This window comes from Sylvia atricapilla, chromosome 1 (genome assembly GCF_009819655.1).
Source record: "Sylvia atricapilla isolate bSylAtr1 chromosome 1, bSylAtr1.pri, whole genome shotgun sequence".
Lineage (NCBI taxonomy): Eukaryota > Metazoa > Chordata > Aves > Passeriformes > Sylviidae > Sylvia > Sylvia atricapilla.
Window position 1 is genome coordinate 118378420 of NC_089140.1, and position 18862 is coordinate 118397281.

An 18862-nucleotide genomic window follows, 5' to 3' on the forward strand; every position below is an offset into this window, starting at 1 on the left:
TGTTTTAACTTATAGTTTTAATATAGCAATCAAAGAAAATTCCAAATACTGTACAGTGAAGTGTAGTATAGTACACTATATACTGTTATAATACACTATTGTTACAGTACAGATAAAAAAATCAAATATAATTAGTACAGCAATCACAAATAAAACAAACCAAACCTTGCTGGATAACAGCCAGTACTGTGAAGATGGTATAGTTTCTATGCTAATTTATTTTTAATTCAACATGTAAAGCACTTACTTTTTAAAAAGTTTTTTTCTAAATATATACACTATTTTAATCCCTATTTATACATTTTAAATAGCATTCCCTCCTAAAAGTGCACTCTTTCATTTCTTGGCAATAATCCTCATCAAACGTAAAATAACTCTGAAAATACCACTCGTTTCAACCTTTTATTGCTCAACCACAGGCATAAGGGCTCAGAGGGAATCCTGCATTCTGAAGATCTTAAGCAACTTCTTCATGAAGCTAAACTGATATCCACAAGCAAAACAAAGAAACCACTCTCCATTGTGGCTTTTTTAAACAAAAGGATTAACTTCATATTCATATTCATATTATTTTACAAAAGCATGTAGATTCTGATATTTAAAAATAGGAGCCAAACAAATGTAGAGATAACAGTGGCATTTTCTTAAATCATTCATTTTCCAAACAACTCAGGTTGAGCATCACTCTCCCAACTGTAAACATACCAAGAATTCTGTTACCTGGCATTTTCAGCACATTGAAAAGGTAGCAAGCAACTCCACTAACCCTGTGACAGTGACAACAGATCCTACCTTATGAAAGATTATGAATCAAGTATTTTGGCCTGGCAGGGTTGTTAGCACACAGCCCTGTGGCACTGTGCCTCTGTGACACTGCTAGAGCACTCTGTCAGAAGCAATGTCTAGCCTGTATTTTGCAGCCAGCACAAGACTAGTAAACTATATGGGATTCACAAAGCCAACAACGCACGCAGCTGTTTTGTGACTACAACAGGGAAGACGTCCCAAATACATTTCTTTGATTTCATTTGAAAATCTGCTATTTATTTTCCCTCACTGAAATGCAAACAATTTAGAGAGAAACAGCCCGATCAAGAAGTCAACTTTAGCAAGCAGCCAGCCATATGAAGTAGTGAAAGTCTTGCATTTCCCAGGAAAACTGATCTGTTCTCCCAAGGTTTCCCATATGCTCATCAGCAATCTAGTTCCTTCCCCTTTTTATTTTTGGCCTGTATTTTTAGTAATCATCTTTTCTTTGGCTTATACATACTAAGCCATAGTAACATTTAGGATTTTCTAATGTGTCTTCTTTGCCATGAGATGCAGTGTAGAAGATCGTTGGCCTTCAGACAAGAAAGTAATCAAGGTGGGTACTCAAAACTGCAACCTGTTTCCACAGGCAATCTGGTAGCAAGAATGTGGGTTGTTTGCCTTTACTTTTCAAGAAAAGGGCACCATTCTTGACATTTGAGAAGTCCTACTGACACATCTTCTCATTTACAATGAGCCAAAGTCTTCCCTGCCCTTGTACCCCACCAGCATTTTCCTGATTCTAAGAGGGAATTCTAAGAAACACACTGGTACTCCTTAGACAGGCACACAGATTTGTCTGAACTTACATTTGCACCCACTGCCAGCAACCAAATGAAACATCTGTTCCAACTTAACACTTCAGTGTTCTTTATTTCACTTCTTCTGCACAGTCACACATCTCACTGGCATGTAGATGAAGTTTAGCTTCACTTGAGAGTATCAAAAGCTATCTATCTTTCTCAAAACCACTGATATTAAATGCATGAAAAAACCTATGTGAGGTAAGAACACGGCAAAGAAATATGCACAGCCCTGCCTTCCAGAATTCCCACCAGTGGATCTTGTGATTGACACCATTTTACCAGTCCTGTGAGACCATCTTCTTTAGGAACTGGAGGGTTCTGATCTACATGACTTGAGTGGGCCTCAGATGACACTAATGGTGAGTCAAACAGAGCTATTATCTGTTTCTATGTCTATTTAGATAAGAAGAAAAATGTCAAATTACTTGTGAAATGGGAAGTGTGTCAAAACTAAACCAAGCCTTCCTCTTTACACAGTAAAAGGCACACTAACTTCTGCAGTCTTACCAGAAAGGCATGAAAGAAGAAAGCATTTTTCCTTGAAATAAGAACAATGTGCAATAAATATTTCAATTTATTTCAAACTTGAAATTCTTTCATATACACTGCTCGCTCATTATTTTTTCAGCCAAGGAAGACTATTTTTTTTCCCAAAGAAAAGGTTAAAACTGTCAAAACATTGGTTACCTGGTCTAAAATCCAAGAGATCCAGGAGATTCCTCCCCCTCAGCCTCTACCAATTGAAATTCTTTCCCAGGAACAAGTCACTGCTATACTTTTCTAACACTGTGACAAAGCACAAGCCTCTACTCAACATATTCTATATAGATGCAGCCTTCAGTGAGCTAGACTGATTCATGGGAGACTAAATGTTTTCAGAAGTCCTGGCAGGCTTCCAGGTGCTGCATGTGCATCCTGTTTCTCATTGAATAAGCTCTGCCAGTTAATCAGTGCATCAGCAAGGTCAGTTCTGGCAAGCCAATTACTTCATACATTCCAAGTTTCCAAATTGCTAACTTACCAGATAGCAATTTGAGATCTTAACATTTTTCATTTATTTGTGAAAATGTGATATATTTTTATTTTACCTCTAAGTAGTGTATGAAACCATAAAATATCTGTACCATCTACATAAAAAGTTAACCAACAGAGGCATTTTAATTTATTTTGACAAAAGAGAAGGGATATTCTTTAAGTGACTTGCTTCGTTTCAGTTCTACATACAAAAATAAATCCTTCCTCATGGGACATTTTATCATACTAATGCTTAGAACTGTTTAAGTGATTAGAAATGTAAAAAGTGAGGAGACTTTCTGAATACAAACATATACAACACAAACCACATTTGTGAACTGGTAAAAACCTACATGTGCACAAACAGAGACTTCAGTATTTAAATGCTCTTAATTCCTTTGAAGCTGTATTAACATCTTTTCATCCATTCAATGTTATTTTACCATGAGAAGAAGCAACAATAGTGCATTTAAATGACTATGAAGATACGAAGCAAAGTGCAATATCAGAAACACATTCCATCCTTAGGGAGCAAGCACAATGGCTGCTTCTTAAAATCTAGCACTACAGGTCTGATGAACACACTGCTTAAGTGGATACCAGCTCTATTATCACTGGTGCAGGGAAATCTGCATCACAAACTGAAGTGAGGCTGAGAGAGGTGGGTAGTCTTTATAGACACTGAAACAGCACGTATTCCTTGTTCCCACAGAGTAAACAGCAAGCTTCTAAAAGCTCAATTATCACCAAACACTTTAGGATAATGTGTGTTAGAGAGTCATTTCCTTCCAATGAATTGTTAATTTGCTCTTAAGAGGACAGCTGTTATTTCATTTTTGCCATTTCTAACCAATGCTAGCAATCTAAGTCTTCTAAAAGAAATGGATTTGCCACTGAACATTTGCTCTTAGCTGCAACTGCCAACTTCTCTCCCTTAATTGTCTCAAAAGTTTGGTATTTGGGAGGAAATGCTACCAATGAGCACCAAAATGGTTGTGTTGGCTCAGACAGCCATGTATAACCACACCACACTCCATGTATCTTCACCATAGGCTATGTGGCCTTTTTTCTAACTTGCTTTCTAACTGACAATAGGAGAACTTAGACTTCAGTTTAATAAAGTTACACTTATTCCAAGATTTCTGAGAGGAGGATACGAATGAAAAAGTTATTAAATTGGATAAGTGCCGGCAAAATGTAATTAAAAGCACTGTATATGCTGCATTGTCTAATTGAGCAGAAGTTTAGTTTCAGTTACTTTTTGAAATTTATGTCTAATTTATGATAATAGTGTACTTCTTATTGGAATTAAGTACCTGGGACAGAATTAACTTCGCCATGTTTCTAGTTTTGCCTGTTCTAGCCCTTCTGGTAGCCTTGAGCTAGCATGGTAAGAACCTTGCATGGGCTTAAATTTTAAGACTTTTAAGAAATTAAAAATTACAAAGAATTTTCAAGAACCCACATGTACAGCAGATATTCATCTCAGTGCATTTCCTAATAACTAATTTACAGGTAACAGAGCCAGCCTGGGCAGCAGTATGGTAATATTGAAAGCTATTGCCAATCACATGCTTATCATGCACTGAATAAGATGATATAATCTTTGACATACATACAAGATTTAATAACTAATCATTTTGTGTGGCCCAGCCAATAAACATTACATTTGAACAGTAATTTCTTCTACCCTTATTAGATTTTAACCTATCAAGAGTGATCCATTGGCTCAGTTGCATTAGTGATTCCTGCATCTTGACTATCCATCTCCTCAAGCTCCTCAACAGAATTTCCCTTTTGTGCTTTAGACCTTGCAGGGAATGTTGCTCCCACAGAATTCACCATGTTACCATCAGTTGATTCAGTATTCAAGTGTTCAGTACCACCTGGTGCAGAGAATGATTCGGGTAAGGCAGCCTGAAAGCTCCCAGTTTTAGCAGTTGAACTCACTGCCTCTACTTTTCTTTGGGACACATCAACTGATGCTGACTGCTCTGTATTCTGATCCCGCAAATGTCTATCCATTGAAGCCTGAATAGAAGAGACCATTTCCTGCAACTTTTTTCTCTGTGCCTCAATCAAAGTGGGGTCAAGCTGCCTGCTGTCTCTCATTGTCACAACTCCCGGAGCAATTCGAATAAGCTCACTGTTACCAGAAGCAGCTGTGAATACAGAAGGCTCAATTTTAGCAGAAGGACTGAAGTCCGTTTCTGTGCTATGCTTTCTTAAAAGTGGTGTTTCCCTGGCTCTTTGATCATGTTGTTGACTACTAGACGCAGTTCCTAGGGAATGACCCTTTCCTTGAAATGCAGTTATGTTATGTAGTTGCTCAGATTTCTTTTTCACTACTCCACCACTACCCAGCTTCAGCATTCCATGTGAAGGACTTGCTTCCCTGCTTCTTGAAGTAGCTTCTGCTCGCACTTGACTTAAGGCCTCTTTAACCAGCTCTTCAACATCAGGACCGATGGGGAAGTGCCCTGCAGCATCCACACACAGCTCCAATCTGTCTTCTGCTGCATTGTACACAAAGTTTTTACCAGGCAGATGTGGAAAAGTGCAGTGCTTGCCATCAGCCAAACCTATAAAGATAGGAAAAGTTATTCAAAGTGCTAACATATTTTAAGGCATACTCTCAACACACAGTAATTACTGTATTTAAATTTACTGAATCAAGTGTGTAAAATCAAACACTAGAAGTTACTACTAGAAGTGGGAGAAAAAACTTAGGCTTTTATGCCATACAATAACCACAGTATGATGCAAAGATGCTGCTGCTTTTTATGATGACTCTGATGAAGAGACAATACTGTACTATTACAAGATAAAATCACCACACCGCTACAACTTGCAGTTCTATGCTTGCAGTGATGTAAAACAAGCCAAACCCCATCACTACCACCACCCCACACCCCCAAAACCAGAAAAAACCAAACCATCAAAACTCAAAATCAGAAAACTGACAAGGAGAACATTTCAAAACATTATCTGGAGAAATACTGTTTAGGACTACTTCCATACTAGTTAGAACTGCTGCTAAGCCTGAGGAACTTCACATTTGCTATTTTGTCTTCTCCTCTGAGAGGAAGTGTTGTTAAATTAACAGAAGTGTTTCGAGCTTACTGTATTTAGTAGTCCTGGAGATTATAACCATTAACCTCTACAAAACAAACATATTTTTGATCTGCTGTTCATTTAATTGTCCCGCTTACAATTTGACCAATCTGTTAAAACTGAGAGTTCACTAAATAATTTTAAGTCCTGAAGTTTCTGTGCACCAAAAATGGACAACATTCATTTTTTACAGTTTATCATCATAAAACACAAAATAACTCTTTCAACTCTGTCCCATGCAGGCTGTGGTAAAAGCAGTAAGCTATCACTTCAGTGATGGTGACTTTCTGTGACTTAAAAGCTATCTGCAGATGCAACCTTGGCTGCAACCATTCTCTTCACTTTAGTTCCATCAACTATGCATGGAGAGCTACAATGAAAACAACACAGTTTAAAAGGTGCCAGGAACAGGTAAATTGTCGGGATTTTTCCTCCCATTCTCAAAATTCTTCAAGAAAACCACCAAAAATTATTCAGAAGGGAAGAAACACAACAAGTAAGTTCTATTTCTGTGTTACCAAATACAGTGCTTTCAAAATTAGTATTTTGGGCAACAGTGGAAAAGGTCACTCAGTAACTTGATAAGTTATTAAACTGTTTTGATACTAATGAACCTAGTGATCAATCTCACTCATCCCCCACAGCTTCTGATTCACATATGCACAACTGCAGAGGACCTACAAATAAGATTTTATTCTGAGAGCTACAGACATGTAGCTCCTTTCTTTGCATATCCATGGGAACCAACAACCAAACAGCCAAAATGAAGAACAAAATTTAACCTCAAACACCTACCTGTCTAACTTAGCCTGAAGAACGTATTTAAAATATATAATTTAGCAGCACAACTTTCATTTGCAAAGGAGGGAACTGCAACAATTCCTACGATTGACCACAACCTCCTCTGAAACTGCAATACTGAAATCTCAAAGTAAGATCCTAAACAAGATCTATTAAATCAAGTTTCAATTGATTAACAGTACCTACACTTCACAGACACTTCAGTACCTATACTTCACAGCTTTGTTCCAAAGGTCCAGTGTGACAGGTGCATTATTACATTACCTAGAAGATTACAAATAGGTAAGTAGCTTCTTAAACTGGAAAGGTGAGTCAGATTGTTGCCCACTGGAATTGTAGAAGTGTGCTAATGCTGAAATAGGAATTGTACCTACCAAGACAGTCTGTATTTGAAATTATTGCACTTTTTTGTATGCAGCCATTTTACACTATCACCTCATGCAGCCTTATTTCTTACACAGTAAGCTGAGAAAAATGGCTTAAGTCAGACATTTTCGGTGAGTTGGGTTACAATTCCTTGGATTCATTTCAGGCTAGCCATTAATTGGTCAAAAATACTCTTTCCATCAGACACTGTTTAAGCTGATTCACTTTCCACAAACAACACACCACTCATTACTGTACAGGCATAGTAAAAGAAGGAAAACTAAAAGCAAACAGATCAGATATAACACACTTGCATGCTAACTCTATTATCTTGGCTAATAATTCAGTGAGAGGTAGTGGGCATTGAGTATATCGCACATTTTAATTTATTTCCAGAAATAAGTAAGATAAAGTTACGGTTGATAAAACTGCCTAAGAAAAAAATCATACAGCAAGAAAGCAGCAAAGGAACCATTATAATAGCTGAAACCACAAGAGCTAAACTGTGAATGTAAAGATTTCATCAACAAAATAAACTTTGAGAGAAAATAACTCCTTAGTACTGTCTTCTCTAAAGAAACAGTTGCTATTCTTTGTAGGCAGTATCTGTAAAACCACCTAAAAATCAAATATACTCTATTTACTTGGTTATTCTGCACAGAGCCCAAGATGCAACATTCAGCAATTCGAGAAGGTGATGGATAATTTTGCTTTTGAACACTAATCTTAGGAATATGAAAAACAAATTTAACCAACCATTTAAATGTAAAACATACAGTACTCCATACAAAAGATCTACTAAGAAGCAGACAAGAAAGGTCCTTATTCAGTAAGCATCTTAAAGTAACAGGAATAGGCCCTATGATTTTGTTGTTGTTTGATCTTTACAGCAGAAAAAAAAATCAGTTGACTTTCTTTGGTCATACAGTCATGAATAAAAAAAAAAATAGTTGTTTGTACAATTCAGAAAGTGGAAATTTCAGAAAATAAGAAGGTTAAGTTCCATGAAATAGGTTTAGGCAGATTCCCTAGTCTTAGTCTGTCTGAGGGAGCATGAGGAGTTCTCAAATACTGTAAGAATGAAAAGTTACCAGAGTAATAGAACAAAAAAACATATGTTTATGCTTACAAGTGACTTAATATCAGTTTACAATTTTCAGGATTTGGAAATGGAGGAAGGAAGAAATAAAAACCAAAACCAAAAAAATACCTGTTGTTTTCTTCATTATGCTGTAGAACACTCCACCCTGCTGAAACAACTGAGGAAGCCCCTTGGCGTAAGACCAAACATCCTCTCCTGTAAAAATCAAACACAAACATTAAAATTAAACAGCTGGGTTTTCATATTATAGATAATGGCTGAAAATGTAACTCCTTAAATCAAAAGCTGAGTCCTTCTTCTCTTCTATGCAATTAAGAATTTGAATTTTTATTGCAAATGCACAGAACAGGAGCCTAGGACATTGAAAGACTTTCAGAAAAATATACCATTGTCTGCAGTAAAATATCCTACATGTTCTAGTACAAAGGTTCCCAAATTTGATTCGACTGAAGGTGCAGCTCCTGGTTCTTTGCCAGGCCCTAAACATGAGTCTCTATTCCCTTCCTACCTCTGCTTTCAACATTAAACTAGGAAATTGCTAACACACTTCCAAAATTCAAGCACATATCCTTAATCATTAAAACTTCAATTCTCTATTCCTACACCTTTTTAAAAATCAGAACTCAATTTCACAGCTGCCACACAGCAGACTTAATACTGCAGCTGAGACACAAATGTCCACCCAGGCAGCTGCATAGAAGCTGTGTCTGCACCTTGCTTTTCTTGAGAGCTGGAAACAAAATACCAATCCTGAGGCCCTAGCAGCCCTGTATAACCAATGTTTCTCAACAATGCCAAAACTGGCATTGAAATGTGACAACTTTAAACGTCATGGAGAGAAAAAAAAACCCCAACCTAGACTACATAAGGAAAGGAATATAAAGAACAGAAAAATTGGTTACAGTGATGGAATATCAAGTGACCTAACAGCACCTGCTCAATCAGTTCAGATCTGCATTTTGCCTATACCCTCTTCCTTATTTTGCTAACCACTTACCTGCTTCAGAGAAGTGACACGTGCTGTAGCTGTCTAAGCAGTACAAACGGAAAGTTCTGATAAATTCTATTCTCCTGACGCAGAAACAGCTACAGTGCAAACACATTTTCAGAAAAAATTTGGTTTTCCCACTTTCCATCAAATATTCAGGGAACAAATCAAGATATTTTAGACAGAAATTGCCCCCTCCTGTAGGGGTTGAAATAATCAACAACCACATCTCTCAAATTTCTATTAAAATTGGAAAATGCAGATCTTCAACTATAGTTGTACTCCTGGTTGTACTACATGGATAGAGACAGCCACAATGTGTGAGGCTGTAAAGTATAACTCACCAATATGTCTTTGCTTGCTGTTATGAGGAAAATAAAATAAAAGAGCACTGGAGGCACAGGACTCTGTATGCTCCCCTGCTCATCTGCTCCCCCACAACTGTCGCTCACCTCTCCACCTCAGGCACTACTTAAACCCTGATTCTCTTTACAAAGGTACAGTGCACATTCATCACATTCTGTCTTTGGATGTTTTAAAGACAGGAGACCTATATAATCTGATTAATTTTGAAAGCATGCCTTCAAATCATATATGCTCAGGCTCATTGCATTCATTCACACATCAAGCTCACAAATGTGACCTTCACTTCCAAGATGAACAGCCAAGTAATAAACCAGCTGCTCTTCTTTCTTATTTTCCATGATCTACTGAAGGAAGTCTTCTGTCACTGCTACCTGTGTCCTTACTCTCAGTGACACTTTGAAATGCACTTCCCTATACACAGCGTGACCAGAGCATCACTGCTGTGCCTCTTCCAAGTCTTCCTGATGGTTTAAACCCTGCCCACAGGAATCCAAAAGACCACTGCACTGAGAAGTAACAGAATACAGCTGTCAGACCACCAAAGCCTGAAGAGGCCACAGCCAGCAGGACTCCATACTAAGGACTCCTTTACTGCCGCATCCAGCAATCCATTACTATTTGAAGGACTCCCTTTCATTCCACAAGACACACACTGGACTTCAATAAAAAGCCCAGTTTTAGAACTACTGACATTTTCCAAGGAAACATTCCCTATTTGCTGTGGTCATGATTTTTCAAGCCTTGCACAAGGGAGGCATCACTGTTTAGACAGCCTTTTATGCAATGCTAACAAGTACTACATGCAGGAAAGCATGGAGAGCAGGGCTCACAATACAAAAGCATCAGCCACTGAAAGAAATACAAACTAATGACACTGTTTTGATAGACATCTCCCACTAGAAGACCAAAAAAGCCCACAGTTACAACTGGACTTTCCCAGATCAGGGGAAGTAGTGTGTGTGACTCAACTAAACTACATTTGAGGTTTGCACATGTTTTGTTGTTAGTTGAGTTTTACCGTCTGTTTTGGATTTGTTTGCCATGGTAGCAAGACGTTTATAGATCACAAGTTAATTTGGATGATCATTTAGTTAGATTAAAAACTCCCTCAAGACACTACATTTATCAAAGAGATTATACTGCTCCTACTCCAGTACACACTTTCTCAGACCAGACCTCAACCCCAGAACATTAAGGTATGGGAACAAATCCAGGCTATCCTACCACAAACAGGCCTTGTTCACTGGTATACATTAGCCTGCAGCTGCTGCAAGCCCTGGACTGTCACTTCAGACAGCAGAGAGAACGCAGCAAGTGCATCACAAATAAGAAACTCAACTGATAAACATACGTTATAGGGAAGTACAGCTGGCTTCAAAGCCAGCTGTTTAATTTCAAGAAAATCCTGGTATCAAATAATACATTAAACTGAAACCTGGCTATTTTCATTCCTTGTGTATGGATGAATTCATCAATGAAAAACAAACCAATCAAAATAAATTTATATCTAGCTTGCACATATTCAGAGTGCCTCTCCATGGATGTAATTAAATCTGGTTTAAAATATAATGTTATAAATATGTTAATGCAAAATTTCAATTCCTTTAGTAATTTCCCTATAGAATTCTGTATTTTGAGCTAAACAAAACAAAACAAAAAGAGAAAGCTTTACAAAAAATCATGCATAATATGTTAATTGGTCCAGAAATTATAGTATTTAATTTCCCAGGGCTTTTTTAAAAGTTATATACAGGAACATTAAAGAACATGATCGAAAATTCTAATACGTAGCTGAGACCAGAAAAGAAAAATTCTAGTAGCTGAAATAAGAAAATATTTCAGCCTACAGGAGACTCTGTATGAAAGAAAATGTTTTAAGCACACAGAATGAATAATTATGGATGTTTAAGACACACTTCCACTTAGAGGCACTGGGGAAAAGTGTGTCTGGTCCAATGACCTATCTCAACAGCATCTCCCCTCCATACATTCTAATCTCACTGCATTACAGGAATGTTTTCAGGAGGGCAAAGTTACAAAACCGGCTGTCAGACCTTTGCAGCAGTTTTTAGCACTACAGAAATGCTGTTGAGAAGAACTAAGGCTTTTTGTCCCAAAAAGGCTGAATATGCCACCTTGAGGAATTGCCACCCTTAAGAAAGTGCAAGGACTTAAGAAGTTTGTTAATCTGTTGAAAAATCACAATTGTGAACAGTCTAGTAATTAGATTTCTCCCACAAGTATTTTTAAAGGAAAATGAAGACCCAATGAGAAAGGTGATGATACAATAATAGCATCTTATTCAGTAGTCACATAAGGTTTTATAACTGCTTGGTTTAGCACTTGCTGAACCAAGTAATGCACAATGGATGCAGCCAGAGAAGGGTGAGACAAATTCTATTCTAACCAGTGCTCTTAAAGCAGAATCTAACAGCAGTGACAGCAAAGATAAAAAGTCATTCTTGCATTCTTGCGAGATCAGCTCACAGTTTATGGATAAGCACCTGTAAAATAATGACACACCTTAATGCTGAAGTAACCATGGTATTTTTAAAGCATGACAAAGTTTTTTGAAGTCAGTAATTATACTTTCAGCAGTATTTCCTGCAGACAGGAAAGGATTATTTTAAGCTTCATCTCAAAATTAAGACAACTTTTAAACCTAACTTTTTCCTGCACTTTGGAACTGGGGTGTAAATGTCAGAGTGACGAGGTGAGTAGTGATTCAGCACACTAACTTGTAAAAGACACAGGAGTAAACAATCACACTTGGAAAAGAATCAAAGTTCTGCTTGCTGAACTTCTGACATACCACTCTGTGATTACGTAATTGTTTCGTTTCTGAAACATCACATGCTTTAGCCACACCAAATCCCTCCAGCAAAAGAGAAGGCTCCCACAAAAAAAACCCTGTAAACATGACTATTCAACTGGTTCGCAGAGCTGAATGTATGATAATTACAGTTCTCGTTCCTGCCAGAAAGCAGCAAGAAATGTGAAACCTGATGAACAAAATACACAAATGGAGGTCCTGAGTTCAAAAAGGAAAATAAAAAACACAGGCACCTGAGAAAAGTCCTTTTGTCTTGAATTATTCAGTCAGATTTACATGACTGATAATTAATAAATATAGCTTTGCAACCTCATGTCCAACCTTTGGAATTCAGATCCATGTTTCGATTCTTTCTATTTCTCCTCTGTTTATATTCTGAAATAACACTTTTCTCAGCTCTTTAAAAAGATCAGATCTTCATTTAAAACTAACAGATTTAGGCATTTTTCTTTTTCTTAAACCAAGACAACTCCCTGTGGGGCCAAATGTCAGGATTTCCTCCTGCTACAAAGGTAAAGATTTGTTCCTCAGACTTCCAGTGAGCAGACACTCAGCATCCCATTCTCACCCCTGCTCTGAATTTATTTCCTGAAACCTGAAGGAGATGTAGAAAAAAAAAGTCTGTAGCTTTCACACGTAGACTTCAAATGTGTGCCTAATGAGAGGCAGGAAAAAAAGAGGAAAAAAAGAGAGAAAGGACAGTAATGCAATCACCTCTAACAAAAAAATTGCTAGACAGCAATTTTTAAAAGAGGACTTTACAGCAAAGGAAGAACAACTATCTTATATATGTCATACGAAAGAAAAACATTTCTAAAAGTCACTGACAACATATTAAATCTTCTTCTAATAAAAGAATAAGGGATTTTCCTGATTAACCACGGTTTAAGAAAAAGAGAAATGTACATGTAACTACAGTTTGCAACATGCTATTTTCTACTTATGAACACAATTTTGAAGAATAACACCAAGTCAGCCTTACCCATGAGCGTTGCCAGAAGACAGAGCGAATACATCTCCTTGTCGACTTGCTCCTGCAGATCCTTTGACGAGATCTTACTGGTCACGGCAACATCTTCGTGCTTCACAGCATGGGCTGAGTGTGCTGAGGCAGCCTGCCTGCTCTCCTCCTTGCCCTTCAGGATTTCTATGGCAATCCTGTCACCGTGCTGCAAAGGAACAGGCTCGTTTTCCATGCCTTCTTTGGGAGGCAGAAGCTCTTTTGGAGGAAAGCCGTAGCGAATACATTGCAAATACGGAGGAATATTAAATTCTCTTGCTATGCCTTCCTGGAGCTCCAAGAAGGTGGTAGTGCACTTCAAGGTAAGCATTGACTGCCTCCCGTCATTGGTGGTTATTCGAATTTTCTTTTCTTTTGCAGACGTTGGAGAATAGGGGGTTTTGGTTGGTGTAGCAGGTGCAGACGAGGGCCCCTCACGAACAGCCCCAGGAGAAGCAGTCCTGGGTTGCCCTTTATGCTCTTGTTTCAATTTTTCACTTTTCCGTTTCTGCATGACGGAAGCCTGGTCCGTAATGTTCTGCTGAATAGTTCTTTCAGCTTTGCTCATATTCAACTCCTCCTTGTGCAAAGTTTTAGTCTTCTGTCCAGTCAAAATGATTTTGGTTGGAAGTTGTGACTCTAACTCTTGTCCTTGCTGTACATCATCAGCTCTTTGGGCGTGAGCACCATCGATATTTACAGGGGTATAATCATCAGGGTTCTTTTTGGCAGTTTGGTGCAGTATTGTGTTGACCACTTTTTGCACAAGGATCTCGCTACCAAATTCACCGGGGAAGTGCTTGGTAACAAGTTTCATGGCGACATCATACACGTTGCTGTTCAAAGAGGTGTCACTTTCGTACTGGAACCAGTAGACAGTCTCTCTCACCACTCTTCCACCCCACTCTAGAGTTATAGGAAAAGCCTCAGGCAGATTGTCATATTCTTTACCTTCCCAGTAATGCTTGAATCCACAGCCACATTTGCCACCTGAAGACCTAGTATTAGTTCTGTCTCCATCAATATACAAAACAGACCCATCTTCTCTGACACGACGCATTAAGTTACCGTGGCACCAGTTACAAACAGTCAAATTGCTCAGGCCATAGTCTGGCACCAGCACATCCTTCACGGGGTTGTAAGAGCACACCAAACTGTTCAGGGGAAAACTGTAATTTTTGTCAGGCCTTAGCTGCCCATGAGTAGTTTTTGCCAGGTTATACAGCTTCCCCCCAGGAGCCAGCCACTCTGGGGGAACGTGATGCTCTGAAAGAGCCCCACAGATGAGGCACCTGTGAAGGCGGTTGTCCATCACTGCTTTTTTGGCAGCTGCAGTGACCTCTTCGGGCTGGACCCCTATTACACCAGTCCTTCTGTAGAAATATTGATGCACATCGGCTACCAGACTGGGGTGGATACCGTGTTTACTCATGAAAACCTCCTCCATTGCAGCAACAAGCCTCATCAAGTACTTATCCTGCAAACTTCTGTCTCCTCCAATAATACAACCACCATCCTCCTCTAACATGATGTACTTTTTGATGAGGTCTTGAGGAACTCCCCAGGCTTTAGGAAGCAGCTTCCTAGGCAGCTTAGGTAAAGCAGCACCTTTTATTCCAACCAGAGGAATATAATGGTTACGTCCTGAGCTACTCCACGCAATACAGATTGGCTTGTTCAACATGCCATCTTTCCCCATGCATTTTTCCAGAGGTATCAGGCCAGGGAGGAATGTTGCTGAATAATCTCCAGAGCTTCGCATTCCACTCAAGGAGTCTAACAGGATGATAGGCCGGTGGAGCACGTTGGCCAGGCCAAAGATGTGAATATTCCTAAGGCCCATTGGCACACCTTCTGGAGGAACAAACAAAGGGTCACATTCATTGATAATATCCTCCCACTCTGCAGCATCAATAAAGTCATGGAAAAGCGCCTTGTAGTGGCTTAGATTCTCCTCAAAATGCTTCTTTAGGTTCTCTCGGAGAGCATGCCAGAACAGTTCCCTGCCAACAAGCGCTCGTGAGACTGCGTGGACAAGGCAGTGGCCATCTCCATCTACGTGGACAGGAATGAGGCACTCTTGACTGTTGTTGGCCTTCTTGATGTCCTCCAGGGTGTCGTGAAGGTAGATGAGGCTGCCAGAGCGGTCCTTCCCATAACCCATGGTTTCGACGTGCTCTGGCTCGATGAGGAAGGCGCGGTCGCCCAGCAGGGAGCAGTCAAAGATGTCTCCCTGGTTCATCTCCGTGAGAAGTTTGGCTTTGCCAGTCTGTTTGTCCATCCCATAGCGGGCCAGGATAGGGGCCAGGAGCTTGCAGTGGTAGTTGGAAAGGCCATTGACTTTGACGAGCTCAGTGTTCCTGCGGGGCGGGCCGGCGCCGCTGACGCCCAGCAGCGCATTCCGCAGCAGGTTGTGTAGCACCAGGTCGGGGTCCGTCACCTCCTCCACGGCCAGCAGCTGCCGCTGCTCGTGGCGCCGCCCGCAGTCCGTGCACTCGATGCTGCCGCTGCCCTGCGGCCCGTGCGCCGGGAAGAACAGCCGCGCCTGGCATTTGGGATCGGGGCAGGTGCCCGAGAAGATGCGCCGGTCTCGCTTCTTGGAGACGGACGGAGGCGGCGGCTGCTGCTGAGGGGACGGCGGCGGCGGCTGCTGGGGCTGGGACATCGCTCCGCTCCGCCCGGGCTTCACCCGCACCCGCTCCTCGGCCGCCCTCACAGGCGCATTACCTGAGCGCCGGACAACGACCGCCGCCTCTCAGACGCCGCCGGTGCCGGTGCCGCCCGTGCGGTACCGAGCGCCGCCCGCCACCCCCCGCCCGACGCGGAAGCCGCCGCCGCTCTCACCGCCCCTCGGCCGCCTCAGTGCCCGCAGCGCCGCGGCCTCGCGCACTTCCACGCCGGCGGCGCACGCGCGGCGCCGCAGGGGCGGACGGGAGCGATAGTTTCGTTCGCCGCCAAGCCTCGGTGCAGGGAAGGGATCTACGTGCCGAGGGGAGACTACAGAGACCATGATGCCATGCGGCGGAGAAAGGGCGGGCGGGGGTGGAGCTAGCACCCGCGGGGTTGCTGGGAAGCGTAGTCCACGGGCGGGTGGGCCGGGACGGACGCGCAGGGCACTCGGCGGCGCTTGTTGCGCTTCCTGCGGGAGCGCTGTGGGTGGGAGTAGGGTCTGAGGTGACACCTCGCATGTACGTTCCTGCTATGTCTCGCTCGGATTTTGGTCTGAAGTGGCACCCCACGTGTAAAATCCTTTTCTCTGCCCCTCGGGTGCTGGTTTGAGACGACGCTCTATGTGTATCCCTCCTCTGCCCCCCTCGGGGGCGGGTCCGAAGTGACCACCCCGCGTGTACATGGATCTCTGTGCCCCTTGCCCGCCGCCCGCTCACGGCCCGCAGGAGCACCGGGGCGACACTCCCTCCCGTGTCCCCTGTCCCCTGTCCCCGCTCCGGGGGCGGGAGGCTGCTCAGCTCCAACAGGCGGCTGCCGGCAAGGGGCTGACGGCAAGGGGCTGACAGCAAGGGACAGGGCCGGCCCCCGCCTTGCCCTCAGCGGCGCCGCTGAAGGGGGATCTGAGGGCTCCTTGGGCATGGAGGTTTCCAAAGGCACAGCAAACAGCTGTATCTTGCCAGGCAGAGTCCCCTGCCAGGCAAGGCTGCCTGCAGGCACCCTCTGGCCCCAGCCTGTGCCCCGGAGCCCGCACAGCCAGGCCCGGCGGCGGGCGAGCTGTGCCTGCCCTCGGAGCTCCTGGGGCTGTCTGGAGCCCCGCACGGCCCCGCCGCGCTTTCCATTCCCCGGGAGCCGCGCCGGGCTGCCCGCCCGGGGGGGTGAGCTATCGGAGCGGAGGTGTTCCCCGGCTGCCGGCTGCTGATAGCGACAAAACAAGGCTCCAGAGGAGACGCGACGGCAAGCTGTTAAGACGAGTGATCCCTCCAGCTGGTGCTACGGAAGGAGATAATGAGGAAAAGGAGCTGGCGCTTACGTTATCTCCAGTGGCCCTCTGAAATGATACTTTCGCCGAAATGAAACGGAATAATGCTCACAACTTCCAAGCTAATTACAGTGGGTTGGCAGCGGATTCGTGTGGAGAACTCAAGGAGGGATACTGGCAGCAAACGGAGGAGTTAAGTTCTCTGAAAGCTATTCCAGATAGATTTATCCTTAAATTAAGGAAAACAAAAGCTGAATGTGGGAGGACAAGGTGCAACCTCACAGGGTATTTCCAAGTGCCAGCGACCTACCTCTATGAACGCAAGGAAAAAAAAAAAAAAAAAAAAAAAAAAAAAAAAAAAAAAAGACCACTTCCCCCCTCCTCCTTCACCCTCGTTCTACCAAACGAACACCTGGAATTTATTTCCCAGGGCCTCACCTATTCCATAGTCATTCAAATGATCTAAAATTTGAATAAAAATCATAGAGATTGTGTCAGAGAGATAGTATTGTGATTGTACTTTCCAATACAAAGGGCATGTTTCATTTTCATTAATCCATGACAAGTAATTTATGCATCTGACATTTAAATTATAAAGATTCAGATGATTAATACATACAGAAAAAAAATCTGTTTCTGTGCTTTATCACAGGCTTAAGGGAAAAAATGGCTCCGGGCCTGGCCCTGTGACAGACTGAGCACTGCCACCTTCCAGTGACAGCAGCTGAGCTGTGCATGCTCATTCCCTTTCAGTTTCAGTAATTTGTCAAGCACAGAAAATGTGTGTGTGTGTGTAAATGTATGCATTCCACAGTGTAATTTTTTATCTGATCTTTTAAAATATGTGGCAGGGTTGAAGAAGAAAAGATGAAAATTATGAGACAGATTTTCATTCTTGCCTGCTACTAATACTTTTTAATGTGTATGACAGTAAGGTAGCAGCATCACCAGCTCCACAATCCTGCCAATGTGCTTTGTACTTGGGGATAAATCAGCAGTCTGTGCCCATTCATTCCTTAGTCTCCCCTTCATAAGTAGTGGGAACGCAGTAAAAATGCAAATAGGAAAGCCTCTGTCCTCTGTGAAACTGTGTGGCAGCTACTGAGAATGGGCACCATTCAGGGCATCGGCCGGTGACAATCCTGTGCTAACCCGGCCTGCATTTTGAAGAAATGTCAAAGAATTTTTTCCTGTAATATAACTGGCCTCTGGAGCAATCCAATTTTTCACGTATGGGAAAGAAACACTTCTGTTACTATTTAATAATACTTTGCAGTCAATAACAGGAAGCGCCCTGGTGAAATAATCCACTTGTACTGTCAAAGCCAATGGGATTTAGGATGTTTTGTTTACTTCTTCAACCAGATGTTTTTGTGAAAGCACTCTGACTGTAAAGTCAAAAACATTCCTCCTTTCTATTCCTTACATTAATTTCACTGATAAATTATATTCAGTAGAGGAATCTATATTTTATGGTGGCTTGACCCTAATTAACATGGATGTTTTTGATGAATTACATTTATAAGTTTTCCAGCTATATGCAGACTTATGATCATGATTGATTGCCCAAATAGTTTCTGCAACAATAAGCTTTCATTACAGAATCTTTGATAAAAATCACAATTCTCTGGCAAACTAATAATTTATGCAAATTAAATGCATCTTTATTTACAAGCTTTATACACTGTATCTGGCAAACAGGATAAGGAAGTTTTGTGTTGTATCACTGAATAC

The 18862-nt window shown here is 41.7% G+C and overlaps 1 protein-coding gene across 1 annotated transcript; it reads right to left on the reverse strand.

The window, feature by feature from the left end:
• On the reverse strand, positions 1-16111 carry VCPIP1 (valosin containing protein interacting protein 1). Its single transcript, XM_066331954.1, has 3 exons — positions 13183-16111; positions 8122-8208; positions 1-5212 (listed from the first exon to the last, which is right to left on the reverse strand). Exons 1-3 carry the CDS (start codon positions 15863-15865, stop codon positions 4341-4343), a joined length of 3642 nt encoding a protein of 1213 aa, XP_066188051.1. The 5' UTR covers positions 15866-16111; the 3' UTR covers positions 1-4340.
• Between the last annotated feature and the right edge of the window lie 2751 nt (positions 16112-18862).